Below are 22,469 nucleotides of genomic sequence, written 5' to 3' on the forward strand. Positions count from 1 at the left end.
TTCTCCCTCATGTCTATTCAGAAAAAAAAAAAAAGAAAAAGAAAAAGAAAAAACAAAAACCCTAAGGCAAGTGATTGAAAGCCCTGCATTGATCACCTCATCTCATCTCATTTTTATCTCCATTTCTCACTCTCTCTTATCCTCATTGTGGATCCAACCATCTGCTCATGCATGTGGGGCCATCCTACTGAATAAGAAGGATTAGTTCGGGACACTGAGGGAGAACCTAGATTGCAACCCATGTGGTTAAAGTTAAACTCTTGGCTATCTGCTGGATTATGTAACAAGAACACCACATGTTCCCAACACAACTGTTGTGTAAAAAGTTTTTTTTTTTTTTTTTCTTGTATGGTGTTGTATTTATAATACCTTTTAGTATTTTCTAATGTATTTCTATTTTTTTAATTTATATTTATTTCTATTGGTAGCAAAAGATTAGTGAAGAAAGAAAGGATAATGTATAAGGATTTGCATGAATTTCACAGTATTTAGTGGGTGTATAGCTGAGTCTTTTGTATTGTGCAGGAACATTTGTTGATTGTATGTGAACTTCTCAAGGCAAACTTGTATGAATTTCACAAATTCAACAGAGAATCTGGGGGAGAGGTTTACTTTACGATGCCAAGGCTTCAGGTCTGCATTCTACCAGGTTCTTGTTAAGAGGAACTATAGGGCACTGAGCATCAGCATGTGTTGTTTGTGGTGTGTAGATTTCTGAAAATGTGGGGCCTATGTTTTGTTGATCCACACCATTTATAAGACAGGTTTCACTGCGTCTTGGCAATTCCACAAACATCTCCCATATTGGAAGATCCTAACCCTTCAATGAGTGGCCAACAAGTAGGGCACTGAGAAAAAGATACAGTAGGGGTCCACGTCAAATAGGCCAAAACTTGAAGGGTTTACAGATCTTCCAATCTTGCAGATTTTTGTGCCTTCTCGCATCCGTGATGGGGTCTGTCAGATCAAGGGTCTACAGCACAACACTGATTAGGGGCCTCACATGTATGGAATCTCCTGCCTCAATAAGGTATATTTTTTCTGAGGCTCAGTGAGCCCTATATACTTAAATGCAAGTTGGATCCTTAATTTTCAGTTTGTCTATTTTGAATATTGTAAGTGCTGGTTTATGACATGGGTGTGGGAAGCTTTCTTGTGCAGTCAATTACCATTCAGTGTTTGGAGGCACTTCAATTTCTGCATGGTCTTGGCCTTATTCATTGCGATTTGAAGCCTGAGAACATTTTGGTGAAGAGCTACAGTAGGTGTGAAGTGAAAGTCATTGACCTTGGAAGTAGTTGCTTCCAAACGGATCATCTATGCTCATATGTGCAGTCGCGGTCTTATCGTGCACCCGAGGTTATTTTGGGTCTTCCTTATGATAAGAAGATAGATATTTGGTCACTAGGCTGCATCTTGGCGGAACTCTGCACTGGAAATGTAAGTTAAACCACCCTTGAGTTTTCCTTTGAGATTTGGGGATACCTACTGTCTGGTTGCTCTATGTAGTCGAACTGCAATAATTAGAGGTCGTTCGGCACCATGGCTGTGGGGGAATTTGAGGGGATTTCAAATCCCCTGGTTGTTTGGCACCATAAAGTAACTGGGGGTTTCAAATCCCCTCAAAGAGGGGGTTTGAAATCCACCGTGAAAGCTTGGATTATATCTAAAATCTTTCCAAGAGTTGCAAGTGTAATATGTGTGTCACTAGACTATTAATCTATTGGGCACATGGCCCAGTAATGATATCCCAAAATAATTAGATTATCAATTGCATCACTATAATTACTTTAATATGATGATCAGCACTGTCCAAACATTTTCCATGTAAATCAACGGTTAAATTTTTTGGTTAGTCACATGGACGTGATCTTGTGCTAGTGGCCCATCCGAGACTTGGAATTTCATCACTTTCGGGCAAAGTATATATTTCAGCAGGCTTATTACAACCATTGTGTCAAACATTACATACGTTCACTAATTAGAGATATTAAAGTTGATTTATTAATTAAATTCAAACCCTTGTAAATATACTATGCATAGCTACTTTTGGATTAAACTTGATTACGAATCCAGGTGCCAAACACAGTAGGCGGATTTCAAATCCAGTGGGTTTCAGATCCAGGGGGTTCCAAATCCACTCTCCCAAACAGGCCCTTATGATGTAACAAAAAGATGAAATCAAACTTCAATTGTAGAGATTCAAATATGTACGATTTTTGGTTTTTGATTTCCAACACACTATGCTCCAACCCCTATCAGTGTGACCCAATGATAGTAAGAAATAAAGGAATTACGTAAAAGAGGGTTAACTGTGGAGTCACACTACAAAAACCAGAGGGAATAACAATTATGTAAAAGAGGGCTAACTGTGGAGTCACACTATGAAAACCAGAGGGAATAACTCCAAAAGGGTTCCTAGAGGCATCTCACCACCAGACCATGTACCTATTCTTTAAAAGTAAGAAATTAGCTAGATTATATATATATATATATATATATATATATATAAATATATATTCAAATACTTCATTAGATCCCCCTAAAGTTCCATATGTATTGCCTGATGTAGCCATGCTAACAAAAATCCTTGAAGAAACCAAGGATAAAAGCTTATTGGTCCAACATAAAACTTTCCTATTTATCTCAAACTTGTAATAAAGGCCAACCAAATAAGAAAAATTAGAGCAAAATTCCAAATCCTACCAAAATTCCTTATGCACCAACATTTGGGCTATGTATAGTTGCTGCTCTATACGCAACCATATGGTCGCTGTAGTTAAAGGCGCTGGGTGCACCCCAGGCGCACCTGCCCCTGTAGTGCCTGAAATGCCCAGGCACACAATTGGAGATTCCAGGCACAATTTGTTAATTATATCTAATAAATATTAATTATTTATATGGAGAACTTGATTTTTTAAAATAATAAAAGTTGATACCATTCAATTCCTCTTAGCTCAAAATCCCATATATCCAACCTTAAATTCCCCAACTCCTGACCCTAAATTCTAAATTCCATTTTTTTTTTTTGGTTTCTCCCTATTAAGTATTTCACCTTTAAAAAAAAATAATAATAAAAATAAAAAAATCCCATTTTCCCCGGATCCCCCATAGTCACCAATCCAAAACCACATTTTTTCCATAGTCCCTAAAATTTTCAAACACTACAATCTAAATTTTCAGAATCCACAAAACTTCTAACCTAAAATTTCCAATCCCCTCAAAATCCCCAATTCACCTTAAATCTCATGCAGGCCACCAAAGAAAGCTAACAGTCTATGTGATAACCTTAACACTATAGAAGAAAGAAATCAAGAAAAGGAAATGAAAAAAAAAAGTTGTTGAAATTTGGGGAAAGAATATTTCAAGCTTTAATCTCCAAAGGAATGAGTAAAGTTGTTGAAATAGGCTTAGTGGGTGGAAAAACACCAAAAAACCACACATATGAGGTACCTATATGGGGCACTTCACGTAAAAAGCCACGTATACTTTAGGCATGCCCAGATGCACCCAGGCACTAGGCGCATGCCTGAAATAATCTCCCAGCCCAGGGTCCTGGTGAGGCACAACAGGCCCAAAACCCCTAGGTGTGAACCTGGATTGCCTTTGACTACACTGCACATGGCGTACACAGGCTAGACCGTCAGTATGCAGGTCCAAAATCTGATATGTGAATGGTATATTAGTCCATAAGAGCATCAAGTTGGGCTTGTGGTGTTTTCAGCCATCCAATTGATCAAGCCATGATAATGGCCTGATTTCTGATCAGGCTTAAGTAGGATCCACTGCAGACCCAATTTAGAGGATTGAATGGCCTTGCTCCAAATTACTCAAAAGAAAGGAACTTTTGAGCTGTAACCTGTCCTTGTTGGAGGAACTTTTTAACATGGTTACACATATGAGCTGTAACCTGTCCTTGTTGTACTGCCATCTCTCTCTCTCTCTCTCTCTCTCTCTCTCTCTCTCTCTCTCTCTCTCTCTCCCCCCTAGTTCTTCTTTTCCTAATTGCATGTAAATCATCCATGGCTGATGGGTATAAATGGCTTAAAGTAGTTCATCCTCTTGTGCAGGTTCTCTTCCAAAACGATTCACCCGCCACATTACTCGCACGTGTGATTGGAATTATAGGTTCCATTGACCAAGATATGCTTGCCAAGGGGCGAGATACATACAAATATTTTACAAAAAACCACATGCTTTACGAACGGAATCAGGTAAGAATAATTTCTCTCATCTTCCCCCCCCCCCCGATTTCTACAAAATAGGGTCTGTGAGCTAGTAGGATAACATTTATTGCAAAGGTCAAGAAGAAGAAAAAGACAAATTCAGCCCCGTGGCCCTCACTAGGCACTAATGAAATCCATTTCCCATGGGCTGAATTCCCTATGACCCTCACTAATGAGATACATTTCCCGTGGGTTGAATTCCCAGGAACCAAACAACCCCGTAAAAGACAAATGAAGGGAAAATGATGAAGGACCAATGCATGAACTGAAATATTGTGTGAGATCAACCAGTAAAATTAAATTAATTAATAAAAATCACAAAACTTGCCACCATCATCACAAATACCAAAATCTTAAAGAGGAGATCATGCATAATTCAAGCATAGGTTAACAAGCATCATCCTACAAGACTATTAAATAAGGGAAACTGGGATCTAATGGATGTAGGGACATCCAAATAGCATAGGGTTAATGGGGTAAATGGGTTGAAAGGGTTAGGTACTAGGATAAGGGAATTAGGGTTTTGGATGGAGGGAATGTAGGGATTTGGGTTTAATTGAAGATTGTAAAGAACAAAGGTTTGGTAATTTGGGTGAAATAAGAAGATTTGGGATTTCTAGGTTTGGGTTTGGGCTTGGATAAGAGAATGTAAGGTTTTGTGGTATGGATGATGGGAAGCCAAGGCTAGCAAGGGTGGGGCTGTACGGCCAACCTTTAAGGCTTCACACGTGTGGCCGTACGGTCACACGTGTGGGCTAGGTAGGTGGGGTTTTGAGTTTCTAGGGTTTGACTCGTCGATGGATGTATAAGGAATTAAGATTGGGAGGATGTTGATGACTTGGGATGAAGGGGAACGAAAATTGAAGAACTTGGAAGAATACCTTGATTGTTGATGAAGGGATGAGAGTGCGGGGGATAGAAGGAAGCCTCGCACTACCGTTGATGAAGATAAGCTTCACACTAATTTTCATTCTAATTCACATGGAAGTCACCCTCACATCACATGAAGATGGAAGAAGAAAACAATGAGCTCTCTCTCTCTCTCTCTCTCTCTCTCTCTCTCCTTTTCCCCTCTAAAAACACCCAGTGAAGAGTGTCAAACAACCATTTGCTCTAAAAGCTTAAGCTTTCAGAGTGTGGTGTATCAATGTATATCAAGGGAATTTATCACTTCAACACCTCCCCGTACGTGCAGGGTGAGAACTCCGCATGGGAACATATTGACAAGGATGGAGGGACACTCACACCATAAATAGGCCGAGCTCGATTTCCCGGTCCCTGGGCCGGACCTGATTTTCCTGACCCCCCGTGGGAGAATAATATATTAGGGAGGCATATTTGTTACTCTCGAGAGTCGAACATAGGACCTTCCGCTTTGATACCATGTCAAACAACCATTTACTCCTGTATATCAAGGGAATTAATCACTTCAACAAGGAGTTCACATGCCCCCCCCCCCCCAATAGGCTTAAGAACTTTTCAAAATTACAATTTAAACCGTCTCATAAAATTTGACCAAAATAACCCTAGTATAATGAAAAATCAAATAAAAATAACTCATAAGGTGTCCAAACCATAAATCAATCACAAACTAAATCCTAAAAAATGATAATGTCTAATAATGATGAAAACGATCCACGATCAATGGCCTGATCATGTGATCCATGCGATCCAACGGCCCAATCGTTACATCCCTCGAATCTGATGGTCCAAATCACTCTCTAAAGCAACCCATGTGCATCTTCCCAGTGTGGGGTCTTACAGATGCTCGCACATGCACATGATGTCTTCAACATGATCATGGGTACTCGCCTTGCCACAAAGAAATCGGTGCAGTCCACCTCCTTTGATATGTACGGAAAGGTGTACGTGAAGTGATGTCCTCAGCAGACAAGGTACAAACATCACACCTTTGCAACAATTATTCCTTCCACGGTTTATTGTGACCACCAAGTAGATCCTTAAAGAACTGAAACAATGAGTTCCCGTTTAGCATTTTTGATATTTTCCAGTAGTCATGCCATCGCATGCAAATTTTTTTTTTTTTTTTTTTGAATAAGTTATTAATTATAGTTTCCAGAAGCAACCGTCTAATCAGATAAAATAAACTTTAAAGAAAATGTAAAATACCATTATTTTCATTTCCACCTACTTTGAAAATCCATCTCTTGGAGAGGCTTAATGCTCCATATATGTCACTTTCCTATGTGAAATTGCCTTTTATTTTTCTTGTTCTTTCATTTTTTGTTGTTGTTGTTGTTGTTTTTTTTTTTTTTTTTAAAAAACATGCATGAACTCCATTGGTTGGAGATATCTCCATGGCCATGCTTGGCTAACTTTGGGGTACCATTAGGTTTTTCCCAAGCCTGAAGAAGTAATTGCTTCCATGTTAAATGACTCAGATTGACTTGTTTGACCCTGAGTCGAGTCGTGACTCGCCCTTGTCAGAATGAATTGGCCGGAGTTGACCTGAGGTTAAGTTCAGATATACTGGACTGTATTTTCTTGGGGAGAGAGGTGTGGCACCTAAAAGACTGGCAAGCAAGCATTAGGGGAATCTAATTAGACCGTAAAAGCCAATACTTGAGGATTAATGCTCAGCTAGCATAGTGATGTCATCACCAGGATTGGCCCATTAAGAGAAACTGCCAAAGTGTGCAACAGCTTTTCAGCTTCAAAACAAGGGGGGAACTGGATCAGTTCCTGTGAAGGCAGAGTTGCACCTAACTCAGACGAGTCTTAAAACCATGGATGCTTCGGATTACCCGTATGCTGAATTATATATCACAAATCTGCAAATAGCCTTGAGTTTTAGAAAGCAAGCCAGTAATTGCGTGATAGCTGAAGACCCATCTGGGGTTTGGGTGAATGGTTACCATTGTGGGTTTGCTCCCCACATACGCGAGATCGATTCTCGTCCCCGTGCTTTACCCGATTGCATGTGGTTTGCGGGTGATTGCGCACATCTGTAGGGATTAGTCTTGCCTTAAAAAAAGGGGCAGGGACACCCTGTCATCATAAAAAATTGTGTGATAGCTGAAAACACTGCTTTGGGGTTTGAGTAAAAATATTTCTGCTTCTCAGTATTCCTACATAATTTCAATACTAGCTTGCATGCAGTTAAAAGTTTTGAATATTGCATTCTGCCACATATTGTTAGCTACCCATTTCATCCGGCATGATTGGTACTTTTAAGGCTGTGTTCGGACACGCAATACTGTATGGAGAAAATGACCAGAGTGGGGATGGCTGCCAGGAGCTGTTCAATTCACAATGACAGCCGAACTCCTCTTAGTGAAATTTCTCCTGTTTTTAGTTGGATTTGAAATGTTGCAATTTGGGGGCTAGTCCTTCATTATGAACAGGCAGGGGCTAATAACCACTTCTACTATTTCCACTTCATTGAATTAATTATTGCAACTGAATTTGATTGGAAACCCAAATGGAATGTAAATTTTGTTAAACAGAAAAGGCATTGGTTGAAACATTGTTTGATGTCCCAGTGTTCATCTTTTCAGGACACCAACAGGCTGGAGTATTTGATTCCTAAGAAAACATCTTTACGGCACCGGTTGCCCATGGGGGATCAGGGCTTCATTGATTTCGTTGCCCATCTCCTTGAAATCAATCCAAAGAAGCGTCCCACCGCATCAGAAGCTCTCAAACACTCATGGCTCTCATATCCATACGAACCCATCTCATCTTGAATCTCATCCGAACAATCTTCCTCGCTTTCCAAGATTGTATGATTTGGACTGTTCGCACGAGCTGCGCCTGCCCGGTGTTGCATTTGATGTCGGTAACCTGGCTCGTTTCCTTTACACAGATGGCCTCGCAGAATTGATTGGCAGGTGCTTTACGGAGGCCACTGGTCCCTTCTTTTCACACGTTTCGGTTTGTGACAGCCTCCCTCCATCTCTGGACCATGTTGTATCCTAACCTGCTGTAACCTAGAATGTAATTTTGCATGCACCCAGTTTCTTTGAGGCGTTTTTTTTCTTTTTTCTTTTTTCTTTTAATATCTTTTTTTTTTTTTTGCTGGGAAGGGAATCTGCCCTGTTGTGTATATGATGTGATTATTCTTTTCTTCTAAACTTTTCTCAATATGGGTCTACTGCTTGGAATTGAGAATTGGGTTGAGACAAAATCCTATTCCCCCATCGCTCCTTGGTTTTATAGAGTTTTTGGATTGGGGAAGGCTGAAGAATTCTTGTATCTTTTGCAACTTTTTTTTCCCCCTCCTGTCTTCCTTTTCTTTGATTGTGTGGGCCCGACACTAAACATTTAAATCTTAATAGCACCTTTTTTTTTCCTTTGATTTCTTGATGTGCTGAAGTATCTCCAGCATTGCTCCAATGTTATAGAAGCGGGATTCCATTGAATTGCTCATGCGTGGTCAAAGCTCATATTTCAATGGGAAAATTGGATGGTCCGGATTGGCCGCGTGTTTCACTATACAGATCGTCTGGATTATCTGATTGTGCATCTGCCTGTACCTCATGGCCCAGGCTAGTTTTCGTGGAGAAGATTTTGGTGGAGGCTAGTGACAAATCTCTTTCTCAGCAATTTTTTGGCCCGGAAATTTCTCGGCAGATTTTCAAAATGTGAGTTTTTTCTACTCGGGATATGCGATGTTTTAAAAATTGGCTGAGAATTGCAATTTTGAAATTTTTGCAATGATATCTGTTAGTGTGTTTTTTTGTGATGTTATCACTACATTTTCAAAATCTTGGTGATGCTTGTCACGCTAAGTGGATTCAAGTTCAATAACCTATTAAAATGAGGCGTGGTTGCCCTTGCTGATTGGTCCACCAGAGCAGTGATGAGCTCCCCTACTGACCAGGCCATTCATTAAGCTGGGCGTGCTGTGAAAAATCATGCTGTTCTTATGGTCTGATAGTTCAAACTTGTAAGAGAAAAATAGGTTGTTGTAAAAAAATAAAATCCAATGGTCCAAAGGCCAAGCACATGTTGTAGTGCAATTTATAGGCCATGAATTATCTTCATAGTTATCTGGTAGAGTGAGTCTCAAACAGGAGACCTCATCTCTAATACCACTTCGGTGCAGGACAAGTAACCATTTACTCTATAAGTTTGAATTAATAAAGTGCGGTGAATCAATTCCTTTATTTCATAGCCCACGGTTAGATTCTTGGCCAAACCCCCTTGTGGCCCCACATCATATGGATTCACATCATATGGCTACCACCTTACACGGGCTGCTTACCCTGATGGGCACATCATATGGATTCCACCTCACATGGGCTGCTCACCCTGATGGTTTAGTAACCTTTACCCTCCTTTATCTGAATTGGGGGACCTACGAGTGTGTCGTCCAATGCTGTAAAATAATTTAAAAGTATATGGAAGGTGTTTTCACGGAGGATTATTTAAGGTTACATGAGCTTGAACCTAAACGATGCACGGTGTTTTTTTTTTTTTTTTGTTGTGTGTGTGTGTGTAAATAGTAGGAAGAATAATAGGTTGGCTTTTGTGAAATGGGCCACCCGTACCGTGAGGGAGCTAGGTAGATCAGACAATAATGGTGTGAATGATACTCGCACGTGGGTTTGTTGAACATGGCATGATGAGTTTCAATCCGGACCATCCAAGCTATTCTGGCAATCCCTAAAAATCACTGATTGGACAGTACTTAGCATCCAATCAAGGGACACTTTCCCTTGCAATTTCGACAACTGACCATTTCTCATTTTACTAGCCATCTGATGCATGGTTGTTAATCCTGTTAGGACCTTGGTTTTATGACCCGTCCGAGTCTTGTGCGACTCAGATTTGGTAGTAAACAACCAGGTTTGATACTGTGACTCGCCCCTGAGTCACTGTCGACTCGGGACCAACCAGTCGTTCCAGTCTCGGAATCTAAATGCCATGGTTAGGACCGTTGGATTGGTGTGAATTTTTTGCTATAGTACATAAGTTACTTATGTACCATGTAAGTTTTTTTTTATTAAAAATAAAAATAATAATAAGTTATTTGGTGGTATCCTTATGTACCATGTAAGTTTTTTTTTAAAAAATGAAAAAAAAGTAACTTAATTGGTGGTATCCAAACGGGCCCTTGGTATAACAAGAATCTTGGACAATCGACCTACAGGATTCAATGACTGCTACTCAATCATAATTTTTAAAACAGAGAAAAAAGTTGCATAAAATGAGATTCAAAAGATGATGAGAGGTGAGAAAAATATTATGTTAAAACTACAGGAAATGAAGTTTACAAGTAAACTTGGAATGGACAACTTCGAGGGTGGTAACACACCCCTTGGAAGAAAACATGAATCTTGGACTTGAAGAGACACAAAGGCCTGAAAAAAGAAAATATTACCGTTGGACCTTCAACAAATACAATCGTTGGGCCTGAACAAAGAGAAAAAAAAATCTCCCCAGATTGTCCATATTGAAGGTAGGTCCCACACAATGAATGGTTCACATTCAAGACAAGTCCAAAATAAGAACTAAGATAAGCTACTTTAGGTTTATGTAAAGTTAACTTACCATCCATACAAGCCTTAAATTAAATTTCTTAAATAATTAGCTTATTTATTATTTATGGGGTATATCCCAATAGGTCCTGACAAACATAGTATATTATAACATAATAATAATAATAATTTATTAAGCCCACATGCATTTACAATTTGCTAATGCTTCCATCTATATGTTACTGCCTGAAGGTAAATGTGGTCTATGGAAATAAGTTAAGGGGTTAGAAAACTTCCACCATGCTAAGCCAATTTACAAGAAAAAAAAATAAATCTTAAGCAAGTGTGAGAAAAAAGAGAGAAGATAACTGCTGTATTAAGAATGGAGGTGATAATGCACTGTAAATGATTATGAATTCATTCACTCAAAGTATGGGCTTAACTCAACTTACTCATTTTTAAAGATGATAAAAAAAATCCTATATATATATATATATATATGTAACACTATTCAATACTCTTATATAAGAGGGAGAGAGATTGGAGAGAGATTGAAAGGCATGTCAACTATGGCCCACTTGACAAGTGGACAGACCTAATTCTTGGTGGACGCGAATTTCCTGCGAAAGCCCTTCGCAGGAAGTTCCTGCGGTGGAAAACTGGGTGGGGCCCAACGTGATGTTTTTAAGAAATCCACCCCGTACATCCGTTTTCTGAGCTCATTTTAATACTTGAGACCAAAACTGAGAAGGATCCAAGACTCAAGTGGGCCGTACTAGAGTAAAACGTGGGTAGGAAAATTCCTACCGTTGAAAACTTTCTAGGGTTGAAAGTGATGTTTACAGGACATCCATACCGTTAATAACGTCATTCCTACTTGGATGAACTAAAAACACAAATATTATCCTGATTCAAGACTTCTCCGGCCCACAAATATTTCAACTGTGTACCTTCAATAATCACATTTTAGGTCCACTTGAGTATTGGATAAGGCTCATTTTTGTCCTATCATCCTAAAAATATCTCAGAAAACGGATGGCCGGGGTGGATTTCTCAAAAACATCACGTTGGGTCCCACCCAGGTATCCAGCGCAGGAACTTCCTGCGAAAGGCTTTCGCAGGAAATCCGCGTCCATTCTTGGTATAGGGAATTCATGTAGTGGTAGTCTTCAGATGGATGACCTGGATATTGCACCTGTGCGCCATGCTGGCGGGAGCTGATTAGGTGAGACCCGGATCCACCGAGGTGGGTGGGACCCCTGACTGTGGGGCTCACAGTGATGTATGTGACTTAAATCCACACGGTCCAACCATTTTGAAAGCTCATTTTAGTTTATGACATCTAAAATGAAGCTGAATCAGATCTTAGGTGGACCACACCACAGGAAACAGTTTTGATTGAATCCCCACCACTAAAAATTTCATGGATTCCACTGGAATGTTTATTTGCCATCCAACCGGTTGATAAGGTCACAAACACCTAGATGAAGAGACCACACAAATATCATATTGATCCAAAGCTTTTGTAGCCCACAAGAAGTTTTTAATTGTCAATCAACACTGTTTCCTGTACTGTGGCCCATTTGGGATTTGTTACTACATTTTTTCGGATCACGCCCTAAAATGAGCTTTTAATATGGATGGATGGCGTGGATGTAGTCACATACATCAAAGTGGGCCCCACAGACAGGGGTCCCACCCACCTCGGTGGTCCGGGGTCTCACCTAATCCGCTCTCCATGCTAGCATGTATAGTGGCGGATCATTAGCTGACTTGTGCACGCGCAGGGCTTATAAAGCTCAACAATACCGTTAATCAGTTCATGTGACGTGCCTTCGTAATAAAATATGAATTTGGTTCTCTCTCTCTCTCGTATACAGAAAAGTACCAAAACTTCTGGTACGATGCAATCTTTCCCGCCAATATGTCAATCAGGTAGGACATCAATACCATGAAAAAGGTATGGCCCACCATGAAAGATCATCTGGGACAAAAATTGGGTCATTCTGCACATCAGGTGAGCCATTGTTGGAATCAATGGAAAACTGACCGTCTAACTCAACATAAAGGTACAGCTAATCTAGTGAGGGGAGCAACCTGATTTTAGAGAAGGGTGTTATTCGTTTTGTGTCCTACCATTTTTATGGCCCTGATGTCCTGTTGTTGGGAAAAATTGTACGGTACCACATGCAAGCGATCAGTTCTTTATTTAGAATGAAAGATTTATTTTTGTTCCGGTCCTTGCCCGAGTGGTAGGCTCTAGGAGTTTCAACGCGAGGTCCTGGGTTTGAAACCCATAGTGGTTTTGAAGCGCTTCCTTTGTGGTTGTTGGGAAGATAGAGATGGTTGGGGATCATGAGACAGCCAAGGGTTTGGTAAATCTTGATGAGAGGGTTGTGCCGTAGACGGTCCAATAAGACAGAAGGCTCTCTTGGTAAAGGTCATGGTGCATTGAAGATGACAAGTGCTGGAACTATCTTGAAGGAAAGATGTTTTAAAGCTTCAAAGCACTAAGTACTTGGAAATTTTTTCAGGCAAAGGGACCTTTTGCGTGGGTGCGCACAAACGAATATAGTTGCGCGGAACAGTGCCAAGTATAGAGGCCTTGCGCAAACAGGGAGACTGTTGCGCGGGTGCGCGCAAACACAAGTGGTTGCATGGGGATGCGTCGGTTGGGCAAAGTTTTGACAGAAAAGCAGGAAGTGAAAATAGAAGGAAGGGTTCTGGTATTTATAGAAGAATGAGACCCGATTACCCTTTGCGCGGGTGCACGCAAACGACTGGAAGAAAAGAAGAATGGGGAAGATTGATTCTAATTCTTTATTCAGAAATCCTACTACATTGCCACCGGTCCATTCTCAATTGCGAGCCCTCAGATTAGATGGACGGAGAAAAGCTGGCATATTCAGAATCCTAGGTGTCGAAAGAACCTCGAATTCCGGAAGGAATCTTGTTAGCAAAGAAGCCAAGGCAGAAGATCGGTGAAGTCCATCTGATGATCTTTCTCACTCCTTTCCATGATCTCCATGCCTTATTCCCTACTCATTTATACGAAACACTCTAGCAACATTTCAGGGATCGCGAATCGCTCTGGGCCCAAGAAGAATTCAGAACAAGGGGCCTCCTAACTTCCGGCGCTTACTATTCCTACTGGGCAGCGGCAATTTTGGCAAAGCACTCGAAGACTTTAATTAAAATTGATGTATATAATGAGATAGAAGTCACCTCTCAACACTTCTACAGGAGACCTCCATCTTTAAAAGCTTCCTCAATTACTAGTGCCCCACAACCAACTCCTTCCATTTTCCAGCAGGAGAGATGAGTATTACACTCTGGGACCTCCATTGGATCGCTGGTCTTCCGTTGACCGGGAAATTCTATGACGAATTCATCCCCACTAATGAAGAATTGACATTTGTCTCTTCAACAGGCCGAGTGGCCTCAATTTTAGAAACTACTACAGAACTCTTCAAAGAGATGGCCAAGTTTCCAAACATTCACAAGATTTCTCCTTTGCAATGGCTTGTGCATTTCACAAGAGCCTTCCGGTAACTCTCCTCTTCACAAATTAACCGCTTCTTATTGCATTTTGATTTTTCATATTTCTCAACGCTTGTCCTTTTCTTCTTCTTCTTTTTTAGGTTCAGTGGCTGCCATTCGCAAGAATTAACGAACCTCCACGAGAAAATAAAAAGAACGTGCAGAATATAGTCTCTATGGAGAACTGACAGCATTCCCTGTCTATTGGTTGAGTGTGATCGTCCTTCCTAGCTCTAAATGGGCAGACGCCATTTGCCCCACGGTATTTGTCGTCGCCGGTGCCATGGCAGAAGGCCATAAGCATTCCCTTACCCCTCTGGTCCAGTGCTCTATTTACAAAGCTCTTGGAGAGGTGGCGACTCACGTAAAGAGTCCCGCTGTTGGTGCTTCTTCTACATACACTCCTTGGCGCTAAATCACCGGATGGATGAGTATTTATTTCCCATGGACCTTCGAAGCTCCAGAAAAAGCATATATTCACCCTTCACATATTCCCCTATGGTTCTTTCAAAAGAGAGTTATGGCCAAAAGGTCATATGACTGGGTTGCCAACAAAATCTTGGACACCGATGCAATTGACTTTTTCCAATTCTGTCTGTACTGATATACAGAGAATACAGACATGGTAGATACTGAATCACTCTCTCCAGGAGAAAGGGCATTCTACCTTTCCATTCGGTTTTGCAGTCTCCCATTGAGAGAAGGGGTAGAATTCTAGAGGGAACTTTACTACCTAAGCCGATTCGCCTGCCAATTTGTCTTTGATCAAGCCATCCCAGAAGATTGTGGATTGGTAACAAGGAGGATGCGTAGCTATGAAATCGGCTCATATAACCGGGCAATGGTATGGAAGCAGTTGTTAGGCGGTCGTGTCATATCCATTTTCGTGATTCCGGACAGTAGCCGAACGACCCGGGCTTCATATGGTTACATGATATGGTGGGTTCATCAATCGTACTTGGTTAATAAATGCTTACCAGTAACTGAACCGATCTGGATTTCGCCACCAAAGCTCAAGGGTCGCAGATTTGAAGAAGGAATAGGCTTTGTACCGGAAATGAGTCATGCACATTTTCCCGATCAAATTTGTAGAAAGATATCTCTAGAAGAGCCAATTCATGAAAGAAAACCTGCCAATACTTTGGAGGGATAGATAGCCCATGGGGTTGTCATGGATTTTGAAAAAGATCAGAGCTTTGGAGAAAAAGAGCAGGCCCAAGGTACGAGGGGGAGAAAGAAGGAAGAAGAAGAAAGATGTTCTGCACCAAGCCGCGCAACACCATGGTGTTGCGTGGCCATCAATGCTCAAGAGCCGAAATGCTACTGAAATCCCTGTTGATTTAATCTACGAAGTCTTCGCAGTCTTCGATTTTCCTTTTACACAAGGACATGAGCTCAGGAAGGAGAGATCATATGATTAGATTCGCACAACATTCCTTTTAATAAGATGATCAAATAAGAAGTCGAAATGCTGCTGGATTTGATATCCATATTTGATATTTGAACTCTTTGTTCTCTTTATCTTAAGATAATCTATTTTAGAATCAAGGAAAATTAAAGGATGTAAATGAAATCAGTATGAATAAATATGATGATTGTTCCCCATTCTCACTCTCTTTGTTATGATTGAATAAGATAATCTCCCAAATCGAAATGTATTTGTTTCTTGTCGAAACAAAATGGCGACACTGCTAGGGATCGAAACCCATAGGTGGTGAAATCCCACTACGGCGTGTGTGGGTGTGTGTGTGTAAAAAAAAAAAAGAAATGAAAAGAAAGATTTATTCTTAACTTATCGTTAAAATAAAAAAAACATATGTTAGTGTCAGATTATAATCACTTTTGTGACACATTACTAAGTTCTTGAAGCTCATCCACCGTTAATGTAGTCAATCCATACTATCCAAATCTTGAGCCCCTCTCATGAATGTACGATCAACATGAGGTGGTGGAGATGCGCTGTACTAGGTGCTAACTTCTCTCCCTCTAATTATTTTTATATTTCTCGGTATGCCGTTGTCCGTACACGGCCATGTAAGGTAAAACCCAGTTAGTCTATGTTTAGTTCTATACTATTTTACATGGTGTGGTTCATATAAAGATGGTCATAAGTACATAGACGTGTTATTCTATTATATTCATCTTTTACGGTATTTTTTTTAGTGTAGAATTCATTATATGAGTGGAATAGAAGTAAGTTTTGTATTTTTATTTTTATTATTTATAGTAAAGAAAAAAGTTCTGTGCTATTATCCCGTGGAGTAATTATATTGCCAAATCACGTAAATCTTTATGACTCTTGTCTCTTATTTTGGTTTGGCCCTTTTGACTTTTGTTTAACCATTTTCTTTTTTATTTTGACCTTGCCTACACTAATTATGTGCAGGCGCTTCTCTGTAACAATTAGTATTGGAGCCAAAGGTGGAGAAACTTTTTAGTACAAGATTAGTGTTAACGTTTGTTTTGCAAATGTGCTACAGATGGCTAGTTCGATTTCTAAGAGATTTGAAGTGCCGAAGTTCGATGGATTCATTTATGCATTTTGGAAACTGAAGATGAACGCGGTATTGGTGAAGGAAGGATATGCAATAGCGATTCAAGGAAAAGAAAAGAATCCTGTAGAGATGATAGATGAAGTATTTGATGAGAAAATCAATTAGCCATGGTGGACGTTTTTTCTTGCTCTAGATAATTTGATTTTATTCAATGTGTCCGATTAAACCACTACAAAATGTTTATGAGACAAATTGTAAAACCTATATGAAGAGAGATCATTGTCAAACAAGATATTTCTCCGACAGCAACTGTACAACTTAAAGATAAATGACCCTCTTTGCAAGAACACTTTAATGGATTTAACACTCGAATTAACAGATTGGCGATGATTGATGATGAAGAAAATGTCGCACATCTGCTCTATTCGATGCCAGATTCGTAAGATGGTTTGATAATAAATATTAGTAATGGTCCATATCTTACTATGAAGTCAGCCATATCCACATTACTTACTAAGGAGTCTAATAAAAAGATGCATAGAGAATCTACCGGTAGGAGTGTACATCGAGTCGAACCAAGTCGAGCTTGCCTCAGCTCGACTCGGCTCGGACACCAACTGACCTCAGCTTGAACTTGGCTCGACTCGGTCCTCGAGCCTGACTGGCCAGCTCGGCTTGATTCAGTCAGTAGCTCGGGCCAGTTCGAGCCAAGATCAGGCTGAGTTCGCCATTGCAGCATTTTCACAAACACCTGGACTACACCTTCAAAATCTCACTGTATTTGAGACAACAACAATGGTTTTAAAGGTATTTTATTAAACACCTTCTAAGCAACATAAAAATTAAGAAAAAAAGGGTGTTGGTTTCATATACATACCTTCCTTGCCACCAGCCACACTTCTTTGAGTCATTTCATCAAATGCTTGGTGAGCAACATCAATATCAAAGTAACCGAGTCACCGAACTGGTTCAATCCAAGTTTGATTCGAGCTGGCTTCGAGTCGAGCTAGGGCCAACTCAAACTCGACTCGAACTCATTTTCGAGCTCAAAAAATCAGCTCTACTCGACTCGAACTCAGCTTCAAACTAAGTCAAATTGAGCTTTTTCGAGTCAAGTCGAGCGAGCTAACTGAGCTAGCTCGGTTCGTGTACACCTCTATCTGCCTGTGATGCTATGATGGTCGAAGGAAGGTCTACCAAGAAGGGTACAAGTGGAATAGATCATACGAGATCCAAGTTGAAATGACACAAAACAGGTAAGTGTCAGAATTCGCAGAAAGAATGACCACTTATGAAAAAAATTGTAAATTCAATTAAGTAAATCAAAAAAATTACAAACATAATTTCGCATAACCATCATATTAGAATGGTCCCCAAGGAAATCTAGTTAAGAAAGATAATTCATCTGAGGACGGAGAAGCGTTGTCTACAATGATTCTACGAGAAAATCTAAGCCATCAATGGATATTAGATTTAGGAGCTTCGTTCCATAATACTCCACACAGAATTTTTTTTTTTTATACACATCAGTTATGTGATGGTGGCACATTTTACATGAGTAATTATAGCACGTGTAAATTTGTGGAGATTGGAGATGTTAGAATTACTATGTTTGATGGTATCATATGTATAGTTTGTGATGTGTGACACGTACTAAACCTGCAAAAGAATCTTCTATTATTGAAAAAGTTCGATGAAGATGGCTATAAATTTTTTGATGAAAATAATTTATTAAAAATTATAAAGGGGTAATGGTGGTGGCAAAATGAGATTTAATGGGTGATATATATCGTTTGATTGGAGATATAGTAGTTGGTGATGCTATTGTTGCTAATGTCATAACAGACTCTACTATAATCTGGCACAGGCAGTTTGGATACATGATCAAGCAGCGACTAAGTGTACTTCTTGATCGAAATTTACTTCCAGATTTAAAGTCTCTTAATTTAGATTTTTGTAATGATTGCTTATTTAAAAAGCTCTATAGAAATCGTTTTTCATCATCCACTATCAAAAGTAATGATGTTTTAGATTTAATTCATTCTGATACTTTGGAAGCTTTAGTCAAATCCTTGGGAGGTTCGAAGTACTTTGTTTCCTTTATTGACAATTTTTAAAAAAATGTATGGATTTACATGTTAATAAGAAAAAAGTAATGCTTTTACTTATTTTATCAAGTTTACATCACTGGTTGAAAATAAAAAGGAACATAAAATTAAATGTCTGAGAACTAATAATGGAGAAGAATACACATTGAAAGAATTTAAGAATTTTTGTAATGAGCACGGCATTAAAAGGCACTATACGGTGCCTAGTACTCCACAATAGAATGGCGTTGTAGAACGTATAAATAGTTTGCTTATGGATTGTGCTAAGAGCATGTTGAGTTCGGCTAGCTAGGCTCGAGTAGTGTTTTTTTAACAGAAGCCGTTAATACGACTTATTATTTGATAAATCGATCTTCTAAAACTGCACTTGATTGCAATATCTCTGAAGAAGTATGGTAAATCTATTAATTATCCGTTTATTCATAGTTTTGGTTATTGTATTTATGTGTGGATTCCTAAAGAGCACATGACTAAGTTGGATATGAGGTACAAAAAACGTATTTTCTTTTTTTGCTATGCAGATGGAACAAAGGTGTACAAAATGTGAGACGCTACTGCCCACAAGTCAGTGATTAGCCAATATGTGATTTTTAATGAATATTTGTTGTAGAAATAAAATTTCTAAGCACGGAGTAGCGAGAGATAATTAAATTAGAATATTCAAACCATGTTCGAAATCAATCGGTTGATTCAAAAGATTAACAAGTTGATGGTATCGTTAAAGATGAAGCTGATGAAGAGCGTATAGATAAGATGCCAGGTGTTAAAACTCAAAATGATCAAGATCAACCAAGAAGAGCTATAGAACCTTTTTTTTTTCCCCCAAAGATTATATTACGGCTTATGCTTATATGATAGAAGAGCATGAGCCTAATTCATACCGAGAGGCATGTGAATTTGAAACAAGACTTGAAAACTGGTTCAATTATCCAAAGGGTAGAAGGCTATTAGTTGCATATGAGTTTATAAGCTGGAAAAAGATATTAACGAAAATGTTGAAAGATAGAAAGCCCGATTAGTGGTAAAATGGTATGTTTAGAAATCAGGTATTGACTTTAATAAAATTTTCTCTTTAATTGTCCATGTAAGTACTATTTGTATTGTGTTGAGTATGACAACGGTAATTGACTTAAAGCTTGAGTAGTTAAATGTAAAAACTATTTTTCTTCACAGGAATCTTGATAAAGAAGTTTATATGACTCAACTCGAAGATTCTATTGAAGAAATAAGAAGAATCTAGTTTGTTTGCTGAACAGATCGATTTACAATTTAAAGCAGGCACAAATGTGTTGGTATAAGCGATTTGATTTTTTCATTATAAGCTTGAGATTTCAAAGATGTGAAGCAAACCATTGTGCGTATGTTCATACCTATGGTAATGATGATTTTATTATCTTGTTATTGTATGTTGACATGCTGGTTACAAGTAATAGTAGAAAAACAATTATAATATTCAAAGCTTGTTTAACTAGGGGAAATTGATATAAATGATTTGGGTGCCGTTAATCAAATTATTAGAATGATTGTACTTAGAGATATGAAGAACCTGAAAATCTGGATAACCCAAACAGATTATATTGAAAGAGTTTCATGCTGCTTTAACATGTAGAATTTTAATTAAGCCAATACTCTATTCTCTGTTCGTTGCAAGATGTCGTTAGATCAGTGTCATAACACAGAAGTGTATAAGACAAATATATCTCAAGTACCATATTCATCAGCAGTAGAGAGCCTCATGTTTGCCATTGTGTGCACCAGATTTGATATTGTACAAACAGTGAGAGCTATTAATAAATACATGATGAACCTAGGGAGAGATTATTGGACTATTGTGAAGTGGATTCTTCATTATTTGAATGACATTTTTGAGGTAACTATTTATTGTAGCAGCCAAAATTTAGAATGGTTAGGTTTGTGGATGCAGATTATGCGGGAGATTGTGATAAAAGAAGATCTGCCACATATTATATTTTCTCTTTAGCAAACAGTGCGGTTAGTTGGATGTTGAGACTGCGGTCAATGGTAGTCTTGTCTATTACAAAGATAGAGTACATGTCGGCTACAGAAGCTAGCATGTAAGGAAGGTATTTGGTTAAAGAGCTTGCAAGAATAATTTAAATTCAAGTAGAAAGTGGTGGTAATTCATCGTGACAGTCAGAGCGCGTTACACTTGTCTAAAAATCTGGTATTTTATGCTCGGACCAAGCACATCAATGTTCAGTATCACTTTGTTCATGACGAGGTGGAAGACGGTTGGATTTCATTACAGAAATTCACACCAACGACAACGTAACAAATATGCCAACGAAGCATATTATAAGGGATAATTTTATTCGGTGCAAGATTTCCATTGGGTTTGTTGTTACCTACTGTTTGGTGATGTTTGGGTAGCTATTATGTGGAGTGTTTTTGCACAATTAGAGAAACTAGAATTCAAGTGGGAGAATGTTTAGGGAGTGGAGATGCACTATCCTGGGTGCTGCCGTCTCCCAGTGGGAGACATCTCTCTCCCTCTTTCCTGGTCTTTCTCTAACTCACTCTGTCCATGCGTACATCTGTATGGCCATGTAAGGTGAAGCCTAATTACTATATGCTTGGTTTTATATGATCTCACATGGTGTGATCCATATAAGTAGAGCTACAGGTAGAGAGAGGCATTCTATTCCATTGTTTTCATCTTCTGGGGTATTTCTTGATGTGGAATTCATTGTATGGGTGGGAGAGAGGTAAGTTTCGTATTTTCATTTCTCTTATTTATAATGAAGACAAAAACTCTATGTTGTTGCCCCATGAAGTACACATATTATTGAATCACGTAAATACTTGTGCCTCTTGTTTCTTATCTTGGTTTAATCCTTTTTCACTTTTGTTTGACCATTTTCTTTTGTATTTGGACATTGCTTACGTTATTTGTGGTCGTTTTTTCACAACACCATAAATAGCACTAACCAGATAATTTTAACCATACGATTTGCCCATTGTTTAATTTGGACTACTGTCCATTTTTTTCTTTAACCGTTCATTTAAAGGCCACCTATCAGATGCTTAGGATCATTTGATCAATGTGGACCATGTCAGTCTATGCTTCATCCGCAATGGGGCCCTCTAATTTTGGATGGTCTAAATTCATGTGATGTATGCTTGTGGCAATGTCATCGACCCTGATTGTAATGCTTTCTTTTATTATCTTGCTTATGTGTTCGACGACAACCCCAAATCACCTTGCATGTCTTCTATTTTGAAAGCTTGAGGGCTATTTAAAATTGTTCTCTTATGATGAAAATGAAAAATGCAAAGGCAGACACGGATTGGGTACTCCTCCCATCCCCATCTCGGCACGGGCATGGCTCTAAGTGGCCATCCTTATGTATAGGTTTTATTTACCCTATCCATCCATTTTGCCACATTAGTTTAGGGAATAAGCTCAGAAGTGAGGCAGATCCAAGGCTCAAGTGGACCACACCATAAGAAACAACGGTGACAATGATGCCCACTGTTGAAACCTTCTTAGGGCCCAACATGATGTTTAATTACCATCCAACCTGTTCATAAGGTTACGCAAGGGAAAACACAAATATCAACTTGATCCTGGCCCCCAAGAAGTTTTCAAATGTAGGTGGTTAATCCCCACCATGTGATCCACTTGAGCCTTAGATC

General features: G+C 39.1%; 1 protein-coding gene across 1 annotated transcript in view; it reads left to right on the forward strand.

Annotated features, from left to right (window-relative positions):
* The window catches only part of LOC131251623 (uncharacterized), a 30,409-nt gene extending 21,870 nt beyond the window's left edge, over positions 1-8,539 (forward strand). The window contains exons 5-8 of the mRNA XM_058252459.1: positions 526-633; positions 1,162-1,440; positions 4,071-4,214; positions 7,745-8,539. Of these exons, the coding sequence (XP_058108442.1) occupies positions 526-633; positions 1,162-1,440; positions 4,071-4,214; positions 7,745-7,933 (720 nt within the window). The 3' untranslated portion in view covers positions 7,934-8,539. The remainder of the gene's footprint in view (positions 1-525; positions 634-1,161; positions 1,441-4,070; positions 4,215-7,744) is intronic.
* The last annotated feature ends 13,930 nt before the right edge of the window (positions 8,540-22,469 follow it).

The sequence above is a fragment of the Magnolia sinica genome, chromosome 7 (genome assembly GCF_029962835.1).
Source record: "Magnolia sinica isolate HGM2019 chromosome 7, MsV1, whole genome shotgun sequence".
Taxonomy (NCBI): Eukaryota; Viridiplantae; Streptophyta; class Magnoliopsida; order Magnoliales; family Magnoliaceae; genus Magnolia; species Magnolia sinica.